The 21,081-nt window shown below is 43.8% G+C and overlaps 1 protein-coding gene across 2 annotated transcripts in view; it reads left to right on the plus strand.

Annotated features, from left to right (window-relative positions):
* The window catches only part of LOC147012589 (uncharacterized), a 70,726-nt gene extending 50,232 nt beyond the window's left edge, over positions 1-20,494 (plus strand). For both annotated transcript variants that reach the window (XM_085853595.1, XM_085853594.1), the window contains exons 9-10: positions 16,644-16,739; positions 19,344-20,494. In XM_085853595.1, the coding sequence (XP_085709721.1) occupies positions 16,644-16,739; positions 19,344-19,886 (639 nt within the window). In that variant the 3' untranslated portion in view covers positions 19,887-20,494. The remainder of the gene's footprint in view (positions 1-16,643; positions 16,740-19,343) is intronic.
* The last annotated feature ends 587 nt before the right edge of the window (positions 20,495-21,081 follow it).

The raw sequence follows: 21,081 nt of genomic DNA on the forward strand, positions 1-21,081 counted from the left end.
TCTTCTTTGGCCTTCCTCTTCTCCTCCTGCCTGGCGGCTCCATCTTCAACATCCTTCTCCCGATATACTCCGTTTTCTTCCTGTGCACATGTCCAAACCATCTCAATCTCGCCTCTCTCACTTTATTTCCAAACCGTCCTACCTGCGCTGTCCCTCTAATACACTCATTTCTTATCCTATCCATCCTCGTCACTCCCAACGAGAATCGCAGCATCTTTAACTCTGCCACCTCCAGCTCTGCTTCCTGTCTTTTTGTTAGCGCCACCGCCTCCAAACCATACAACATAGCTGGTCTCACTACCGTCTTGTATACTTTCCCCTTCACTCTTGCAGCTACCCTTCTGTCACAAATCACTCCTGCAACTCTTCTCCACCCACTCCATCCTGCCTGCACTCTCTTTTTCACTTCTCTCCCACACTCTCCGTTACTTTGGACAGTTGATCCCAAGTATTTAAACCAATCCACCTTCCCCACCTCAACTCCTTGCAACTGCACCATACCACCACCCTCCCTCTCATTTACGCACATGTACTCCGTCTTACTCCGACTGACTAACATTCCCCTTCTCTCCAGTGCGTACCTCCACCTCTCAAGGCTCGATTCCGCCTGCTCCCTACTCTCCCTACAGATCATGATGTCATCCGCGAACATCATGGTCCATGGAGACTCCAGTCTGATCTCGTCCGTCAACCTGTCCATCACCATTGCAAACAGGAAAGGGCTCAGAGTCGATCCTTGGTGCAATCCCACTTTAACCTTAAACCGGTCCGTCATTCCTACCGCACACCTCACCGCTGTCACACTGTCCTCATACATATCCTGCACGAACCTCACATACTTCTCCAACACTCCCGACTTCCTCATACAATACCACAACTCCTCTCTTGGCACCCTATCATAAGCTTTCTCTAAATCCACAAACACACAATGTAACTCTTTCTGGCCTTCCCTATACTTCTCCATCAACATTCTCAAAGCAAACATCGCATCAGTCGTGCTCTTTCCTGGCATAAACCCATATTGCTGCTCACAGATCATCACCTCTCCTCTCAACCGAGCTTCCACTACTCTTTCCCACAACTTCATGGTGTGGCTTAACAACTTTATCCCTCTGTAATTTCCACAGCTCTGCACATCACCCTTATTCTTGAAAATCGGAACCAGCACACTTAATCTCCACTCCTCCGGCATCCTCTCACTTTCCAAGACTTTATTAAACAATCTGGTTAACAACCCCACTGCCATCTCTCCTAAGCACTTCCATGCCTCCACTGGTATACCATCTGGACCAACCGCCTTTCCACTTTTCATCTTCTTCATAGCAGTCCTCACTTCATCCTTACTGATCCACCCCACTTCCAGATTCACTATCTCCACCTCTTCCAACCTTCTCTCTCTCATTTTCTTCATTCATCAGCTCCTCAAAGTACTCCATCCACCTTCTCAACACACTCTCCTCGCTCGTCAGCACATTCCCATTTGCGTCCTTTATCACCCTAACCTGCAACACATCCTTCCCAGCTCAGTCCCTCTGTCTTGCCAATCGGTATAAATCCTTTTCCCCTTCTTTTGTATCCAACTTCTCATACAACTCGTCATATGCCTTTTCCTTGGCCTTAGCCACCTCTCTTTTTGCTTTTCGACGCCACTCCTTGTACTCCTGCCGACTTTCTTCATCTCTCTGACTATCCCACTTCTTCTTCGCCAACCCCTTCTTCCTTATACTTTCCTGTACTTCCTCATTCCACCACCAAGTCTCCTTATCTTCCTTCCTCTGTCCAGATGTCACACCAAGTACCTTCCTAGCTATCTCCCTCACAACTTCTGCTGTCGTTGCCCAATCATCCCACCCATCTTTACCACCATCCAACGCCTGTCTCACCTCCTCCCTAAATTTCACGCAACAGTCTTCCTCCTTCAGCTTCCACCATCTGGTCCTTGGTTCAGCCCTCACTCTCTTCCTCAACCTCACCTCTAAAGTCATCCTACAGACCACCAATCGATGCTGTCGCGCTACACTCTCCCCTGCCACAACCTTACAGTCACTAATCTCTTTCAGGTTGCATCTCCTACTTAAGATGTAATCCACCTGTGTGCACTTTCCTCCACTCTTGTATGTCACCCTGTGTTCCTCCTTCTTCTTGAAATACGTGTTTACCACTGCCATTTCCATTCTTTTTGCAAATTCTACCACCATTTGCCCTTCCACATTTCTCTTGTTGAGACCGTACCTCCCCATCACCTCCTCATCCTCTTTATTCCCTTCCCCAACATGTCCATTGAAATCTGCTCCAATCACCACTCTTTCATCCTTGGATACACTCTCCACCACTTCATCTAACTCACTCCAGAAATCTTCTTTATATTCCATCTCACACCCCATATGTGGGGCATATGCACTGATGACATTCATCATCACCCCTTCAATTTCCAACTTCACACTCATCACTCGGTCAGACACCCTCCTCACCTCCAATACCCTCTTGACATGATCTTCCTTCAGGATTATCCCGACACCATTTCTCCTCCCATCCACACCATGGTAGAACAGTTTGAAACCACCTCCAATGCTCCTCGCCTTACTCCCCATCCACTTGGTCTCTTGTACACACAGTATGTCCACCTTTCTTCTCTCCATCATATCAGCCAACTCTCGCCCTTTGCCAGTCATCGTCCCAACATTCAGAGTTCCAACTCTCACCTCCACACTTCTACCCTTCCCCCTCTCCCACTGCCTCCGGACTCGCCTTCCCCGTCTCCTTCTCCTCCTTCGCCCAGCAGTAGCACAATTTCCACTGGTACCCTGCTGACCACCGGTACCGGTGGCGGTCGTTGGTAACCCGGGCCTCGACCGATCCGGTATGGAAATTCGTTTTGTTGTCCGCATAATGATTTGGCATAGGTTTTTACGCCGGATGCCCTTCCTGACGCAACCCTGGTCGCCTCTTACGACACACAGGGATATGGTACACCTATTCTAACCGGGGCATACACCGGGCCCAGTACAACTGGTGCTCATTTCGCCGACCTCGGAAGGATGGCAGGCTGAGTCAACCCCCTGGTGTTTTCGACTTGCTTTATATATATTTATATATATATATATATATATATATATATATATTTATATATATATATATATATATATATATATATATATATATATATATATATATATATACACACATTATATATATACACACATTATATATATACACACATATATATATATATATATATATATATATATATATATATATATATATATATATATATATACATACATACATATATTAATTCAGTGTCCCAACGGGGCTTGAACTCAGGACCTCTTGGGTCCCAAGCCACTGCCCTTACCACTGCGCCAACACCAGGTAACACTGCGCCAACACCAGAGGCGGAGATGATAGTGGTATTTGGTAAATGAGACGCAATATTCTAATAGTTTGTAATTCCATTGATTGAAAAATTAGGGTATGGTCAGATACGATTACGTGTACTTCTGTACTTTCTAGGTGAAAAAGGACTGCATTTTCGAACTCAGTGGGGTCGATTTACTCCAAGAAATGTTAAGACGGATGACAAATTAATTATAGATTAGAAAATATTGAAATGAGTAGGATTAGTTACTCAACTCCAGTAATGATAAATCTTGTTTTAAGTCATATTTTCGAAATGGTAGTGAATTCAATGTCGGTGCAATCATTTCTTAGAGTAAATCGACCCCATAGAGTTCGAAAATGCACTCCATTTCCACCTCGGACATCCAGAAGTACTCGTAATCGTACTTGACCATACCCTAATTTAACCAACTCATGAAACTAAAAGTCATATGGAGAGACCTCTAAATCACCTTCGATCAACTAAAACAATTTTATGCACGTTATTGAATCATAGTGGAATAATTTAATGCTTGTGGAGACAACATCTGAATTTTTTTTTTTTTGCTGTTTTTGGACCACCCTAATATATATAGATATATAAATATATATATATATATATATATATATATATATATATATATATATATATATATATATATATATATGTGTATATATATATTGTATATATTATTGCGAATTTGCGCCCGCCGGCGTGCGGAGGGCCACGTAACTCGGATCGCGGCATGTAGCCCACCGGACGGACAATTCAGTCGTGACCCTCCGGGAAGTATCGCCCGGAGCCAGTCACGGGTGGGCCTTTCGACCTCACCACAATCGTGCCAATCGGCCACCCACGTAGGATAGGTATGATAAACCGGGCGATGGTACCTCACCGCAGGTCGACTCCGGAAACGAGCCGCTTGGGCGGCCCGTTCCGTACTATCGGGATAACCGAGCGGTATTATCGTCGACCTCGACGGTTCAGATTATTTACCGGGATGTTGCACCCACTACGAACCCTTTACGTGAAGCAAGATGGAAGGTCAATAGAGAAAAGACAAAGCGAAACGGGAAAACAGTTCACACAATGCACATTTATTTCCCGGCACACGGAAAGCACGTATATACAGCCATACAGTCAAAATGCACATATAGCAACCAAAACAATAAAAGCAACAACGATGCAGAGTTAATTCCGACTACGCGCACACACGGCAACACTTATACAGTTCTACTTCACAGACGGCGCCAACACACATTTACACCAAAGCAAAGGAAAGAAGCCACCCTCATAGACAAGGAGGCAGACATGCCTGTTGGCCAAATGTGCGCGTGACCTGGAGGAGCGGCCAGGTCCGCGAGACCGGGGGGGGGGGGGTCCCACCCGCGCCCTCGTGACTCGTTGGCGGGCGAGCTGCAAATGTGGCCGCGCGGCTGTTCCCCGACTCCTTGCTCCTTGGCGGGTTTCGTTGGCACGACGTTTCGAATGGGGTGGGAACGGGGCCCCCTTTTGCACTATCTCAGCGTGGGGGGAAAGGGGGAATTGTTTATGCCCTGGGGGAGGGGAATGGCTGGCTCGCTTGGGTCCCGCGACGAGATGAGCGATCCCCCACACCGTAACCTCGTCGCCGACTGCCGTCCTTCTCGCCTCGGACCCGAGCTCCCTTGCTTGCAGTTCCACCGCGCTCACTCTCCTCACCCGACCGACTCGACTCTGCCACTCTTTTCAGTTCCGCACTCTCCTCACCCGACCGACCCGACTTGACTCTGCCACTCTTCTCCGTTCCACACTCTCCTCACCTGACTCCCCCGATGACTTTGCCAAAACTCTCTCAGCGACTCCAGAACCCAACTCAACTGACTTCATTCGCCTTGCGCTCGCCTTCTTATAGGCTGGCAGGAGCAGTTAATATGCAAATATTCGGATCAGAATGACCTCGGGGGCGGAGCCACGCTCTCCCATTGGTCGGAGGAAACGGGGGCGTGAACCTCCCCTGATCCTAGAATTTGCATATATCGACTTCACACACACGCGCCTGTAGGCGGGGCTAAGTCGCCCCGCGCTCGCTAATTGGACGGAGGAAAAGTGGGCGTGTAGAGTTTTTGATCCGAGTTTTCCCCTCGGAAAGGCCGCCATTTGCGCTCGCGGCTCGGTGCGTTCGCACAGATGCCAACCCTCCCGATTTCATCGGGAGGCTTCCGAAAATTCACCCAAACTCCCGCCCTTACGATCACTATCCTTATCCTCCCGAAATTTTGATATTTTTGCACTGTTCACTAATCAGAATGTACTAGTATGAGAATTGAATGAAAATCATCGTCTGCTACGTATAGCATGTGGTAACTCCATAACGTTCGCTGCTACCAAATTGTACGTAAAAAATTGCAAATTCAAATGAGGAGCAGCGAAACAATGGGTCTGGATCTCGCTTATGCGATCATGCACTGAGATTTAGTGCATGCGGTATGTGTGCAATACAGTGCATGCGGTATGTATGCACAGTGTATATGCATGCGATACGCTCACTGCATGCAGCTGGGCCCCGTACCAGCCCGGCGGTCGCGACCACTGTGCGGTGTTTAACAGCCGCTAGAGTTCTACGAGTCGCGCTGCAGCTGTGGAACATCGACTTCGAAGTTACCGATGCTTCAAGCCCTCGATGTTGATTACGAAATGGCAGAAAAGAAGCTTACGAAGACCAAGAAATGGTCTCAGAAGTACAAGACCGAATACAGTGTCCAATACCCGTGTATTCGAAAGTCTGAAAGAGGAATTCATCATGCGTATTGTACAGTATGCAGCGTTGATATTTCAGTTGAGCACGGAGGTCGCGATGATATTCGGAAGCACGTTGGAAGCAAACGGCACACAGACATTGCAAAGGAGAGATCTTCGAGCACGAGTACCGGTGCACTTCTGAATTATTTCACCAAACAAGGGACAAGCGAGGAAGAGGATGTTACCCGAGCGGAACTTCTCTTTAGTGGATTTATTGTGGAACATAACTTGCCCATATCAGTCTCAGATCATGCTGGACCTCTATTTCAAAAGATGTTTCCAGATTCAAAAGTTGCTTCAAAGTATGGATGTGCAAGAACAAAAACTTCAGCAATAATTGGTGAGTTGTCAAATGTTACTGCTTCATCTATTGCCAATATTGCTAGACTAGCTCCATTTAGCCTAGCTACAGACGGTAGCAATGACAGTGGTGAGGCCCAGCTATATCCTGTCCTGATTTCGTACTATGACAACAGTGCTGGGATTGTGAAGCAAGGTTTGCTAAGTTTGCCTGCGTGCAAACAAGATTCCACTGGAGAAAACATTTTCAAACTGCTTGATCATGAGTTCAGTGACAGGAAAATTCCGTGGGGAAATTGTGTTTCCTTTTGTGCTGATAATGCCTCTGTCATGGTGGGCAAGCACAAAGGAGTCGCTGCTTATATCCACAAACAAAATCCAGAGTGCTACATCATGGGATGCCCTTGCCATATGATGCACAATCCGGCCAAGAAGGCGGCTCAGGCCTTACCCATTGAATTAGATGACTTTCTCATCGATATTTACTACTACTTGGACAAAAGTAGTAAACGCGTCAAAGGAGTGAAAGCACTGCAAGAACTCTGTGATGCCCCGACACACAAGATTCTGAAGCATGTCGCAACAAGGTGGCTGTCCCTTGGTCAGTGCCTAGACAGGCTGATTGAACAGTGGGAGCCACTTCGTCTCTTCTTCAAAGAAGTACGAAGAAAAATGCAACCAACTGTAGCCAAGACTCTAACAACGAGCAAGAAGGACGGCACTGTATCTACTGCCAGTACTGGCATTGCAGGATCAAGCACTAGTGGAGCAGCATTCACCACTACCACTGCAGTATCTGCTGCGAAGAAGACAGCAGGGACAGCACCAAAACCAATGCTGAGAGCAGGTAGCATCACCGGCCCTTCATCAAGTTCATCTACAAAGCAGATCCCTTCAGAGTCGAGAAAGACTGTGATAGTCCCATCTACAGGCAAAGAAGGACCCAAGTTAAGTTCTGCTTTTGCCAAATCACTTGGTAGAAGCTCAGCAAAACCTTCGAATCAGAGGTCTTCTTCCTTGGCTGCACCTACCTCAAGCTCTCTCCTCAAACGTAAAATTGGATCTGGTACTACGAGTCTGACCTCTTCTGCTGGCAGTAAACGCAAGTGTGATCGCCCTGCGGCAAAGTGTACTACGAGTTCTACAACTAAAAGCGCATCTTCCTCAAACACTGTGCAGGAATCTAGAGAAAAACGTGTCAACAGGATGTTCTTGTCTCCACAAACAAAACTCTATTGTTTCTTCCTTCGATATGCTAACAAGCTTTTTGAGAAGGGGAATCTTCTGCTCCAAAGAGACGAACCCTGTATTCATCTCCTGCACGGAGAATTGAATGGTCTTCTGAAAGATATCTTCGTACGGTTTTTGAAACCATCGGTGTCATCGGTTGCTCTGGTAAATGTACCCTTCTCTGACAGAAATCATCAGAAGAATGATGAGGACCTCATGATTGGGAACGATGCCAAACTGTATATAAGGGAACAAAGGAGTCTCAAGAAATCCACCTTCACTCTGAGTGAGTCAGACATCCAAGGTTTCTTCAGTGCAGTTCGCTCATATTATGTGAAAGCCTGCAATCACATCTTCAAAACCTGGCCGCTAGATGATGAATTAGCCAAGCATGCTCAGGTGCTGGATGTTAAGCTACACCAAGAAGTGGGGTTTGACTGTGTGGAGTTTTTCATCAAGAAATTCCCCTGTCTGTTCAGTGGCGGTGATAGTGACATAGACTGTCTTGAGAGTGAATTCGATCACTACCAGGCAGACGCCTCCATAGCTACAATTGCTACTGAGACGGTGAGAGTGGATGAGCAGTGGCATCGGATTTCACAGCTCACAGATCCCTGCACTGGTGCCAAGAAGTATCCTAATTTGAGCAAAGTGATGAAGGGAATCTTGGTCATTCCTCATTCGAACGCATCATGTGAGCGGGCACTCAGTCTTGTATGGAAGAATCATACTGAATTTCGTCCCAATTTGAGTGTCAAAACCCTGGAAGCTCTCTTAATTGAAAAACAAGCTCATAGCACCCCTTTCTACCAGAGAGAATACAGCAAAGACATAATCAGAAGGGCTAAAAGAGCCACACAGCTGTCACTCAGCAAAGCTGCCATGGAAAAAGCAAGCAGCAGTAGTACCAGCCAGTAAGGTAAGAAAAATATTGCTTCTTTTGTGCTTTTTGTTAATCTTTGATTGTCCCCTAACTTACTAATATTAACATACATGTAACATTAAAAAGTGCACAATTTTCCCCTTTTTTTGTTCAAAAAGTGGGAATTATTAACATGTTAAATGCTCCAAAATAGGGCTCAGAGGGCACTAGAGAGCGTCTAGAACCCCAGAGCTTCCAGGGCCCTAAGGCGGGCCCTGGACCCCGCCGCAAGGGTCGAGCGCTCCGCGCTCGAGATGTGCGCTTTGCGCACATTATTTGGTGTCGGTTGAAAATCCTCCCTAATTCTGATTTCCAAAAGTTGGCATCTCTGCGTTCGGCACCAAACGCCGAACGGGCCCGAGACAGCCAGACGTTCAGTGTTCACAGGTGGTGCGGGAATGGCCGTAGAAGGAGAGAGGTGAAGGTGGTGGAGGGTTTTTGGTGGTGGTTTGATGGTTATAGTGCCGTTTGGGAATGGCGGTGATGCAATGATGTGGGAGCGTAGATGGTGGCGGTGGCGTGGTTGTTGTGTGATGGCGGTTGAGACGTGGTTGGTTCAAAATAAAGATAGAACAGAAAAAATGGCTAACTCAAAGCGTCGCAGCCTGGATGAATCATATAAAAATCCCTCTATACAACGGGTTTGGGCTAACTACACATGTACTTAGAGATATCTCACCTGCGGGCCCTTTATGGTGTAATGCGAATTTCCACAACCGTAACAATATATATATATATATATATATATATATATATATATATATATATATATATATATATATATATATATATATATATATATATATATATATATATATATATATATATATATATATATATATATATATATACACACACACACACATCTCTCATCCTTCTGAACAGACAGGCAGCATCCTCTCCCCTCTCCTCCGACCTTGACAAAATCACAGACTGGTCAAACACAATTTTGCTTTTGAATCCATATTGGCAACCCATTGTGTTCTCCCTTGCCCCTGTGGTGGTCGTATGGCAGCTTAGCTGCCGGGGTAGCTATCATTTCTTGAAGCGCGACTGTGTCGCTGATGCAGTGCCCCTCTACCAGTACACACACTGGAACTGGTACTCATTTGGCTGACCTCGGAAGGATGACAGGCTGAGTCAACCCCTGGTGTATTAATTCAGCGGCCGACGGGGCTTGAACTCAGGACTCTAGAATCCCAAGCCACCACCCTAACCACTGAGCCAACACCAGGCTTCCCTTACCCCTCATCATTGCCTGCATCCCTTGTTTGTTTGTCTCTGTCAACTTTCTCTCTCTGCCCTGCTGTTGGTATTTCCCCTTTCTCCTGCTGTTCCCTTTATGTTGTGTCCTGATTTGTTCTATGTAATCACTGTTCCACGAGCCTAGACCGTTTTTATCTTGCCAAAACGAATTTTTTGCAAGATATGTTCGTCAACTTGTATGTTTTTTTTTTGTTTGTTTGTTTGTTTGTTTGTTTGTCTGTAATCATGTATAAAAAATTTTGCAGAGCACAGTTATCATTGGAAATTTTTGTAACTTCGCATATCAGAGGCCTATAGAGGTCCCTTTCAGCGCATAAAATTTTAAAGGTCAAGGTCAAAGGTCAAGGTCACTTTGTCGCAAATCAGGGGAGTCGACGAAACCCTTATTTTTTGAGTAATTTTGATCGGATCGTCTTCAAACTTCATGGGAATATAGTTCATGGTCTGGTGCTCAGCTGATTAATTTTTGGTGGCGATTGGCCTTGACCTTCATGGTTAGCGCCTAAGGTCAAACATATTTGACCCCAAGGTCAAATTTTCAAGTTTTAGGAACCATATCGTCTAGTACCTCAAATTGAACACCTCTGAGTGCTTTCTAGATATGTCAAGCTTGAGACATTTTGACGTCATTTGGTGACATTATGAGGCAAACGCATATTTTTCATGGTTACTCTGTAGAACGATTCTCATTGGAATCTCTCGTAGGCAGATATTCCTCAAGGAGTCGCTCCTGGTGGATAGCAGCTCTGTTCACCTCAGTGTGACCTTAAAGAAGTCACACGTGGTCACCTTTTGGCAAGATACGGGTCACCCTGCGGGTGACATTGTTTTTATTATTATTATTTTTTTAAACCATAAAAAAAATAAAACAATGGCCCGACATTCACGCCATTTTTCAGGAATGTATTGGCTGTAACTAAGGCGATCCCCCGTGAATATCTGGGTCCAGCAGTGTATATATATATATATATATATATATATATATATATATATATATATATATATATATATATATATATATATATATATATATATATATATATATATACATATATATATATATATATATATATATATATATATATATATATATATATATATATATATATATATATATATATATATATATATATATATATATATATATATATATACACACACACACACACACACACACACACACACACACACACACACACACACACACACACACACATACACACGGTCCGTCTAAAAAGTAACGGGACTGATTTCACAGAAACTTTATTCCCAAAAATATATTGAAATCACAGCTTGTCCCATTCAAAATAGTTTCCCTCTAGTCTCACACACTTGTCCATCCTCTTCTCCACGCTTTGATGCACCCCCGGAAGGCTTCTTCTGGAATCCTCCGGAGCTCCGTCGTCACGGCCCTTTTGATGGCCTCCACACCAGGAAATCAGGTCCCCTTGATCACCCCCTTGAGCTTTGGGAATAGGAAAGAAATCACAAGGGGCCAGGTCTAGCGAATACGGGGGTTGTTCCAGAGTTGGCACCTTCCTCTCCACCAGAAACTGTCGGATGCTTAGGACACTGTGAGCAGGGGCATTGTCATGGTGGAGCACCCAGGCGTTGTTCTCCCACAGATCCCTCCTCTTGTCCCGGACTGATCTTATGAGGCACTGGAGGATCCCCTTGTACACGTACTGATTCACTGTTTGACCCTCTGGTAGAAACTTGAAGTGGACGATGCCCTTGATGTCATAAACCGCGATGATCATCACCTTGACCTTCGACTTCGACATCCTTGCTTGCTTTGGTCTTGGTGATGCTGGACTTTTCCACTGACGACTCTGCCGTTTGGTCTCGGGATCGTATTTGAATATCCACGATTCATTGCCAGTAATGACACTTTCAAGCAGGTCTGGATTGTCCTCGAGGTACTCGATAATGTCTTGACAGACAGTGACTCCTTGCTGTTTCTGGTCCTTGGACAACAGCTTGGGGACCATCTTTGCGCACACCTTGCACATTTCGAGATTTTCAGTGATGATGCTCCAGACAGTTTCCTTGTTGATGGAAAGTTCCTCAGCAATCATCTGCACCGTGATTCGATAATCTGCATGCACCATCTGCTTCACACACTTGATGTTGTCCACCGTTCTGCTCGTTGAAGGTCTTCCAGATCATGGATCGTCTTCAACTTCCTCCCGTCCCTCTTTGACCCTCTTGTGCCATTCAAATGCACGTGTACGTGACATCGTTTCTTCCCCGTAGACTTGCTGCAGCATTGCGAAGCATTGGGAAGGTGTTTTGCCAAGCTTGGCAAGAAACTTCAGATTGGCTCTCTGCTCACGACTCAGACTAGACAACGTGTAAAGCACGACTTGTAAAACATCACACAATGAGCGGTCAACCATCACCAATCATATATATTGCTGGAATGTTGTGAAAGTATGTGACGCAACCCATTCATTCAAGTTGTGGAAGTGGAGCACACAGCAGGCTCAGTCCTGTTACTTTTTAGACAGACCTCGTGTATACATATATATATATATATATATATATATATATATATATATATATATATATATATATATATATATATATATATATATATATATATATATATATATATATATATACATATATATATATATATATATATATATATATATATATATATATATATATATATATATATATATATATATATATATGTATATATCTCACACACACATATCTATATATATATATATCTATATATATATATATATATATATATATATATATATATATATATATATATGTATATTAGCCTGGTGTTGGCACAGTGGTTAGGGCAACGGCTTGGGATCCAAAAGGTCCTGAGTTCAAGCCCCGTTGGGCCACTGAATTAATACACCAGGGGGTTGACTTAGCCTGTCATCCTTCCGAGGTTGGCGAAATGAGCACCAGTATACTGGGCCGGTGTATACCCCGCTTAAAATAGGTGTACCATATCCCTGTGTCGTAAGAGGCGACCAGGGTTGCGTCAGGAAGGGCATCCGGCGTAAAACATGTGCCAAATTACTATGCGGATCATACGGATGATCCGCTGTGGCGACCACGAACGGGAGCAGCTGAAAGAAGAAGAAGAAGAATATATATATATATATATATATATATATATATATATATATATATATATATATATATATATATATATATATATATATATATATATATATATATATATATATATATATATATATACATACATATACACACGACTGGTCAAAAGTTTTGGAACACCTCCATTTTTCCAGTTGTTACTGCAATTTAAGCAGTTCAAATCCAGTGAATAACCTGAAATGGTACAAAGCTGAGCGGTAAACTGCCAGAGGGTAACAAAAAAAGTTTAGGTTACCAACAACTGAAAAATACTTTAAATTTCGGAGTTGTTAAATACGGCCCTTTTCAGGGAACAAGTAATGGGTTGGCAACTGCAGATGTTCTGCAGCAATGGAAGTAAATTAAGCCTTGAAAGTTGATACAAGCATTTCCTGCAGGTGTTCCAACTTTTGTTGATGAGTTATAAACCCTCTCTCTGTATCAAAGCAGTGTTGGAACAGACTGTGTTGCTCCACCCTCTGAAACTTTATTTGGACTATATTGCATTGCAAGAAGTAGTATATTGCCATCATAATGGCAAGAAAGACAATTAACAAAGGAAGACAGACAGACCATTATAACCCTTAAAAGTGTAGGTCTTTCCTTTTATTTGGAGAAATTGAAAAGAAGGCAAGGTGTCAGTGAGTACAGTTTCCTACACCACCAAAAGGCACTTGAAAACTGGAGGAAACTCTTACAGGTAGAGGTCTGGCAGACCCAAAGCCACAACACAATCAGAAGACAAGTTTCTGAGAGTCCACAGCTTGCGTTGAAAGGCGGCTCACAGGACAGCAGCTTCACGCACAACTCAACACTGGTCGAAGTAAGGAAGTTTCAGTTTCAACTGTGAAGAGAAGACTTCGAGCTGCAGGTTTGACAGGTCGAGTGGCAGTAAGAAAGCCATTGCTAAGATGGCAATATAAGAAAAAGAGGCTTGCCTGGGCCATGAAGCACTGCCAGTGGACTACTAAAAACTGGAAGACGGTCTTATGGACCGATGAGTCAAAATTTGAAATCTTCAGTTCATCAAGCAGAGTTTTTGTACTCCATCGAGTAGGCAAAAGGATGGTTCCTCAGTGTGTGACACCTACTGTCAAACATGGAGGAGGAAGCATGATGATCTGGGGCTCTTTTGCTGGATCCAGAGTCGGCGACTTGCACAGAGTGACTGGCACCCTGAACCAAAAGGGTAACCACAGCATTTTGCAGCGCCATGCAATAAATACCCTCTGGTCTACGCCTAGTTGGTCAGGGGTTCATCCTTCAGCAAGATAACGACCCAAAACATACCTCCAGGCTATGTCAGAACTACCTGAGAAGAAAAGAACAAGACGATAGGCTTCAAATCATGGAATGGCCAGCACAGTCTCCAGACTTAAACCCCATCAAGCTGGTTTGGGATGAACTGGACAGAAGGGTGAAAGTAAAGCAACCTACAAGTGCAACACATTTGTGGGAACTTCTGCAGCATTGTTGGGAAAAACTTTCCGAACAATATTTGATTTCCATTGTTGAAAGAATTCCATGAGTATGTTCGGCTGTTATATCTGCAAAAGGTGGCAACTTTGATGAGTCAAAAATTTAGAGTAAATTTTGTTCAACAAAACTATTCCATGATTTCTTTTTTATCTGCAATTGTTTATTTGTTCGATGCTTTAATTTCAGAATGCATTGAAACATTAAACTGCTTAAATTTCAGTAAAAACTGGAAAAATGGGGGTGTTCTAAAACTTTTGACCCTTTGTGTATATGTGTGTGTGTTTGTGTGTATATGTATATATTGTTACGGCTGTGGAAATTCGCAAACCACCATTCAGGGCCCGTAGGTGAGATAACTCTAAGTACATGTGTAGTTAGCCCCAAACCCGTTGTTTAGAGGGAAATTATGTGATTCATTCGGGCTGCGACGCTTTGAGATAGCCGTTTTTCTGTTCTATCTTTATTTTGAATCAACCACCATAACCATCAAACCACCACTGATAAACCCTCCACCACCCTCACCTCTCTCCTTCTACGGCCATTCCCGCACCACCTGTGAACACTGAGCGTCGGGCTGTCTTGGGCTCGTTCAAGATACGCACCGAGCCGCGAGTGCAAATAGCGGCCTTTCCGAGGGAGAATTCGGATCAAGAATGCTACACGCCCACTTCTGATCCGTCCAATCAGCAAGCGCAGAGCGGCTTGGCCCCTCCTCCAGGCGCGTCTGTGTGAAATCCATATATGCAAATTCTAGGATCAGGGGAGGTTCACGCCCACTTTTCCTCCGTCCACCAGCCATTCTCCCTCCCCCAGGGCATCAACAATTCCCCCTTTTTCCCCCGCGCTGAGATAGTGCAACAAAGGGGGCTCCGTTCCCACCCACTCCAAGCGTCGTGCCAACGAAACCCGCGAAGGAGCACGGAGTTAGGGCACAGCCACGCGGCCACGTCTGCGGCTCGTCCGCCAACGCGTCACGAGGACGCTGGTAGGACCCACCCGGTCTCGCAGACCTGGCCGCTCCTTCAGGTCCCGCGCACATATTGGCCTACAGGCCCGTCTGCCCCCTTGTCTATGAGGGTGGCTTCTTTCCTTTGCTTTTGAGTAAATGTGTGTTGGCGCCTTCTGTAAAGTAGAACTGTATAAGTGTTGCCGTGTGTGCGCATAGTCGGTAGTAACTCTGCGTCGTTGTTTCTTTTGTTTTACTGATATAGGTGCATTTTGACTGTTTGGCTGTATATGTGTGCTTTCCGTGTGCCGCGTAATAAATGTGCATTGTGTGAACCGTTTTCCCGTTCGCTTCATCTTTTCTTGATTGACCCTCCATCCTGCTTCACGTAAAGGGTTCGTAGTGGGCTTAATATGCCCGATAATTAATCGGAACCGTCGAGGCCGACGATAACACCGCTCGGTTATCCCGATAGCACGGAACGGACCGCTTAAACGGTTCGTGTCCGGAGTCGGCCTGCGGCGAGGTACGATCGCCCGGTCGACCATCCGCGCAGGTACTTAGGTAGATCGAATTTGGCGAGCAACCCTATCCTGCGCGGGTGGGCAATTGGCACGGTCGTGGTGGGGTTAAACCCCCACCCGTGACTAGCTCCCGGCGTTGTTCCGAGAGGGTCACTACAGAATTGTCCGTTCCGGTGGGCGAGGCGGCCGCCATTGGAGTCGAGCGGCCGATTGCACGCCGGCGGGCGCAAATTCGCAACAATATATATATATATATATATATATATATATATATATATATATATATATATATATATATATATATATATATATATATATTGTCTGAATGTGTATACCGAACGCATTGTGTGAGTCTGACAGTATATTATTCCTGTATGTCAAATTTCTATACGAAAACATGCACATGCACATGCACACGCACACACACACAAACACTTGTTGGAATAGATAGATTAGGCTTAAGTTTTGGGTTTGTTTAGTGTTTGAGCTATGGTTAGGGTTAACTATGGTTCATGTTCCAGTGAGAGTTGGTGTTATAATGGTGAAATAGTTTTAATATGAAGGTTCACTGTCACTGTTATCACTTTGCATCGAACATTGAAACCACATTATTGGTAAAAGAGTGTCTCTCTTGTCAGATGGGCCCATCATGTTTAACTACTGTTGTTTGTGTTTCTTGGACAGACTTTCGCCAAGAATCCTGTGGGTCTGATCGAGAATATAGTTGAGAACATCTTGAATGATGAGCGTCAAGCCTCTCTGTACAAGACGTATCAAAAGGTAAAGGAGAGGTGTTTGTCCCCAATCTTACCCCTCGTTTGACCCCATTACCCCATATATATCCACCTTCAACTCTGAGCCCCTTTCACCCATTCCTCATGCATCCCTTTACTTCCTGCTGTTAGGCACCGCCATTTTGGTAAAGTGTTGCAAAAAACATCGTACGCACAAAGGATGCTTGTGCTGAGGTAAGTGTCCTTTGAAGAACTAGTCTTGCCGGTGAAAGCTAGTGCTGATCTACATTGGCAGACAGCTGTAACATTGGACGAAATCGACAAGATGTTGACTAAGGTATGCTAACCACCATTGGAAGCAAGGAAAAGCTAATGTTTCGGCCATTAATCCTATGTCGGAGCGCTTTTCTGCTCCAACAAAGGGTTAATGTGTGCTCTGGCTTTACAAGGAAGTAGCGCAGAATTGCATTGTGTCTATGATTACGGGAAAGTCATCTCAATGCTTATGTGATGTATGGAAATAAAAATACAAATAAAAACAATGATAATGTGGGAAGTGAATTCGTTTGTTTTTTGTTTCCACGAAATAATCCAAACACATTGTTTGAGTAAAAATCCAGTACCTGCACAAATCGATTCTGCGAGAGTTTTCGCTACTTTCACACCGGTTTTAATGTAATAATGATGCCATTTTGGGGGTTCTCTAAAGAGCTGAGCAGTCTCCAATGGATAATGTGGAGCAGTTTGTTAAGGATTAATTATTATATTTTATGTTTTACTTTAATACCGAGTTGGGGCGTTCTCACACAATTTTGTCGAGGTAATCAGGCCATCTTAACCTATACAAACACTAACATTGCCGGTGTCACGTTGACACCAAAATGTGGAAGCTGTACATTATACCGTTTCCAAAATGATCTGACACGAAATGGCAGTGTATTTGCCAATTTCAATCACTAACGATAGTTGTTCTTCTGAGCGGACCGCCATTGTTGATTAGGTAAGCAAACGTGTCACGGACTCACTGTCGACATCATCACTTTACGTTGGATTCCCGTTTCTACCAAAACATTGCTCATTTGAAGTGAGACATATGTGAACCCGTCAGAGATGGGTACCCTCATAGTCTTTGTTTAATTGGCACCAGAGGTATGACAGATCATATCAAAGATAACGAGGAATACTTACATTTGGTCAAGGATAGTGTCAGAGGGTGTTGGGACAGTTCAGATGGTAGGTTTTATCAACTAAAAGTTGACAAAGACTTATGCTAACCACTGTGTGAATCAAAGTGAAGCTGACGTTTTGGGCATTACCTTAGTCGGCACAAGAGAGCCCTTTCTTCTGACAATTTGCATCCCACAGTGGTTAGCATACCATTATTATTTTGTGTTTTTTTTTTTCCCTCCAATGTCGAGGCTTATGTAAGGACAAGGTTGAACTGATAGTGGGGTAGCGGGGTAATGATTGAGCATAATTAGTAAGGGAATAGAGAGAGAGATAGAGATAGATGGATAGATGAAACCAGCAAGTAACAGGGTTGGGTTAAGAAGGGTCAGAAAGAAGGGATGACATGAGATGGCGGTGCAGTGCCTGATTGTAGCTCTGGAGGGACGAGTGAGAAAGAACGGTGTCTGAAAGGTGGTTCCATAGACAGGAGATTTAAGGAACAGAGGAGTTGAGGTGAGTCAGCATGTATTTTGGAAGTTTAACAGGAAGGCGTTACTGGAAGAACTTATGCACCCTTGAGTTGCTGGGAGGGGTTGGAGGATAGAGAGAGTATGTGGAGCGATACAAGAAAAGAGCAGTTGATAAAACCTATGAAATAAACATATCACCGTTTCAAAAATTGTTCGGATGAGCACAACAAAAATAATTAAAAACCTGGATATTTCTTTGTTTCCACACCTTGATGGCAGCTACGTGTGGTCGAAAGAAATTCCTTTGCTCCATTCCAAAGTCGGAGATGAAGCCTCAACAACATATGGGCTCATAGTGGTTGCTTGCTTATTCTTTGTCGGGAATGAAATTGAATGCAGAGGTTTCTTGCCTGTGCTGAAACCCCTAAATAATAATAATAATAATAAAAATAAAAAAGAATCTGCACATTAATCTTGTCGAGACATCATGTTTATGGATCATTTAATTGTTTGTGTTGCGTTTGAGTTTGGATGCCGTACCCCAAACCATACTCACGTAAATGCACTTTAACCCTGGGCATTGAAAAGGCAATCAGCTGGTTCCGTTTATGTCTGAAAATTTGGAGAAAATATTTTTAAAGATTTCCCTGAATAAATTGGTCCCAGTACCCCTTTGATTACTTTTTTTTCTTATCCTCGAAACCTGCTATTTATATTTTCATTTTCATTCCTCATCAAGCTTTTGTTTTGTCGATCTCGGTGTGTTCTGGCTTTAACTGATGTCCAATACATTAATGTTGTCTGTGCATAAGCTGACATATTAAAATGTTGCTAACAGTGAAATGCTCACTTATCTCGAGCTCGGCAAGAATTGTAGGAATCATGCAAATGTGGGTGAAAAGGATGGAGCCAGGTCCGGGAGTGTTTGAAGGGAATGGAGCTGGGTAGCTTTCTTTGGTGAATATACCTAAAACATTGTGAACTGTTTTTGCACATCTTTACCATGACAGGGTGAAGACCCATGGGCTGATTTTGAAGCCAAAACTGATGAAGAGATGGAAAAGGTTAAAGAAGCTCTGGAAAAGGGTGAGGAGCTTCCCATTGAAGAAGAGGACGACTTTGATTATTACAAAGAAGTGCAAGAGGAAAAGAAAAAAGCAAAGGAAGAAAGCCACAGGCGCAAGCAGCCAGTCGGGGTGGCCTGCGAAGCTCGAGATAAAGGTCACAAGAGACGTGGGGCTGCTGAAGGTGATGATGGAGTCGGTGAAGGCGATGAGACACGTGCGGAGGCTGACGACGACGAGGATAGAGTTGGAGATGAGGATGAGAAATGTGAGGAGGCTGAAGGAGACAGAGTTGGAGATGAAGAGGCTGAATATGATGATCAAGTCGATGAAGGAGACGGAGATGGGGATGGGGATAAAAGACATGGAGAGGCTGAAGACGATGATGGAGAAATGAGATCAGATGCAGAGAGTACTCCAACAGGTGATCAAATAAAGGAAGTGGAAGAATCCACCATTGGGGGTGATGCGACTATGGATGCAACCTAAGCCAAGTTGTTAACGGCAGCAGAAATACAAGTTTGAGTAGGACATTTTGAATTGTATTTTCAGGGTAGGTGGTGAATGCCATGTTTCATAGTAGTTAGTAATTCGTCCTGGGTTAGGAAGTGAAGGGTATGGCTGGTGGTGGAACAGACCAGAAAGAGAGAATGTGAAAAGCAGAAGCGAGTGGTTTTGCCCGTCGTGAGATGGAGGCCGAATGCTGCGAGTGCTGGTTGTGTGCGTGTGCGCATGAATGTTAACGAGATGCGAACAGTCTCATCAAGTGCTGTGTGTTTTTTGCATCATTGGGTTTCATTTTTGTTTTTATTTTGTTGTTGCATTTCCTGTGTTGCAAAAAGCCTTTCTGAAAGGCAGCTTTTTGGTGATCGTTGATAATTGTGGGATTAAACCTGGTCGGCCCTCAAATTCTAAACTAACCTTTTGCTTTTTGTTTTTACATTGTTAACTTGGTATTCTTCATCAATTTACATTCTGTAGTGCATTTTAGAAAAAATGTTCAATAATTTGATGTTTAATGCAAAATAACAGCAACTTCTTTTTTTCACTTTCATTCATGGTCATGTTCAACTATATCAATAAAAATTTGATTCATATATATATATATAGATATATATATATATATATATATATTATATCTTTGTTTATTCCAGCAAATCAAATGATGAGGGAGACATGTAAAGCAAAGAGGTGAGAAGAGATTGGGGGATGAAAATAAGAGGAAAGGAAGGAATGGGGATTGTGAAATGAACTCGTAAACCGAATGGAAAAAATAGCCCTCAATGCTTTTGTTGAGGTCTTCAATATCTTGGAGCGAGGAGGTAGGTTAGAGGATGTTGAAGAGAAGGATAAAAGAATGGAAGGAGAACTGATTGGGGAGGGAATCAATGGTAGGCGAATGGGGTAGGAAGTGAAACGGGAAGAGAAGTTGAATGAATCAAACATTCATGTGACGAGTGGTGGTGGTGGTGATTGTTGCGGGGACGATGGAAGCAGTTCTCCCACTTTTGAAGACAAAAAGTGTCGAGGGCTCAAAATGTGGTTGTCACCCAATCGTTGGTGATTCTTTATTCTCATCCATGTAGATTTATACTCCCAACACATTTTCACCCAGTTTAACATCCTCTTCTGCTTGATAACGGCTTGTCGGCCTTTTAAAAAATTTGTTGTTAATCATCATCAC

This window comes from Eptatretus burgeri, chromosome 14 (genome assembly GCF_056783735.1).
Source record: "Eptatretus burgeri isolate ZD-2024b chromosome 14, Ebu_testis_v1, whole genome shotgun sequence".
Lineage (NCBI taxonomy): Eukaryota > Metazoa > Chordata > Myxini > Myxiniformes > Myxinidae > Eptatretus > Eptatretus burgeri.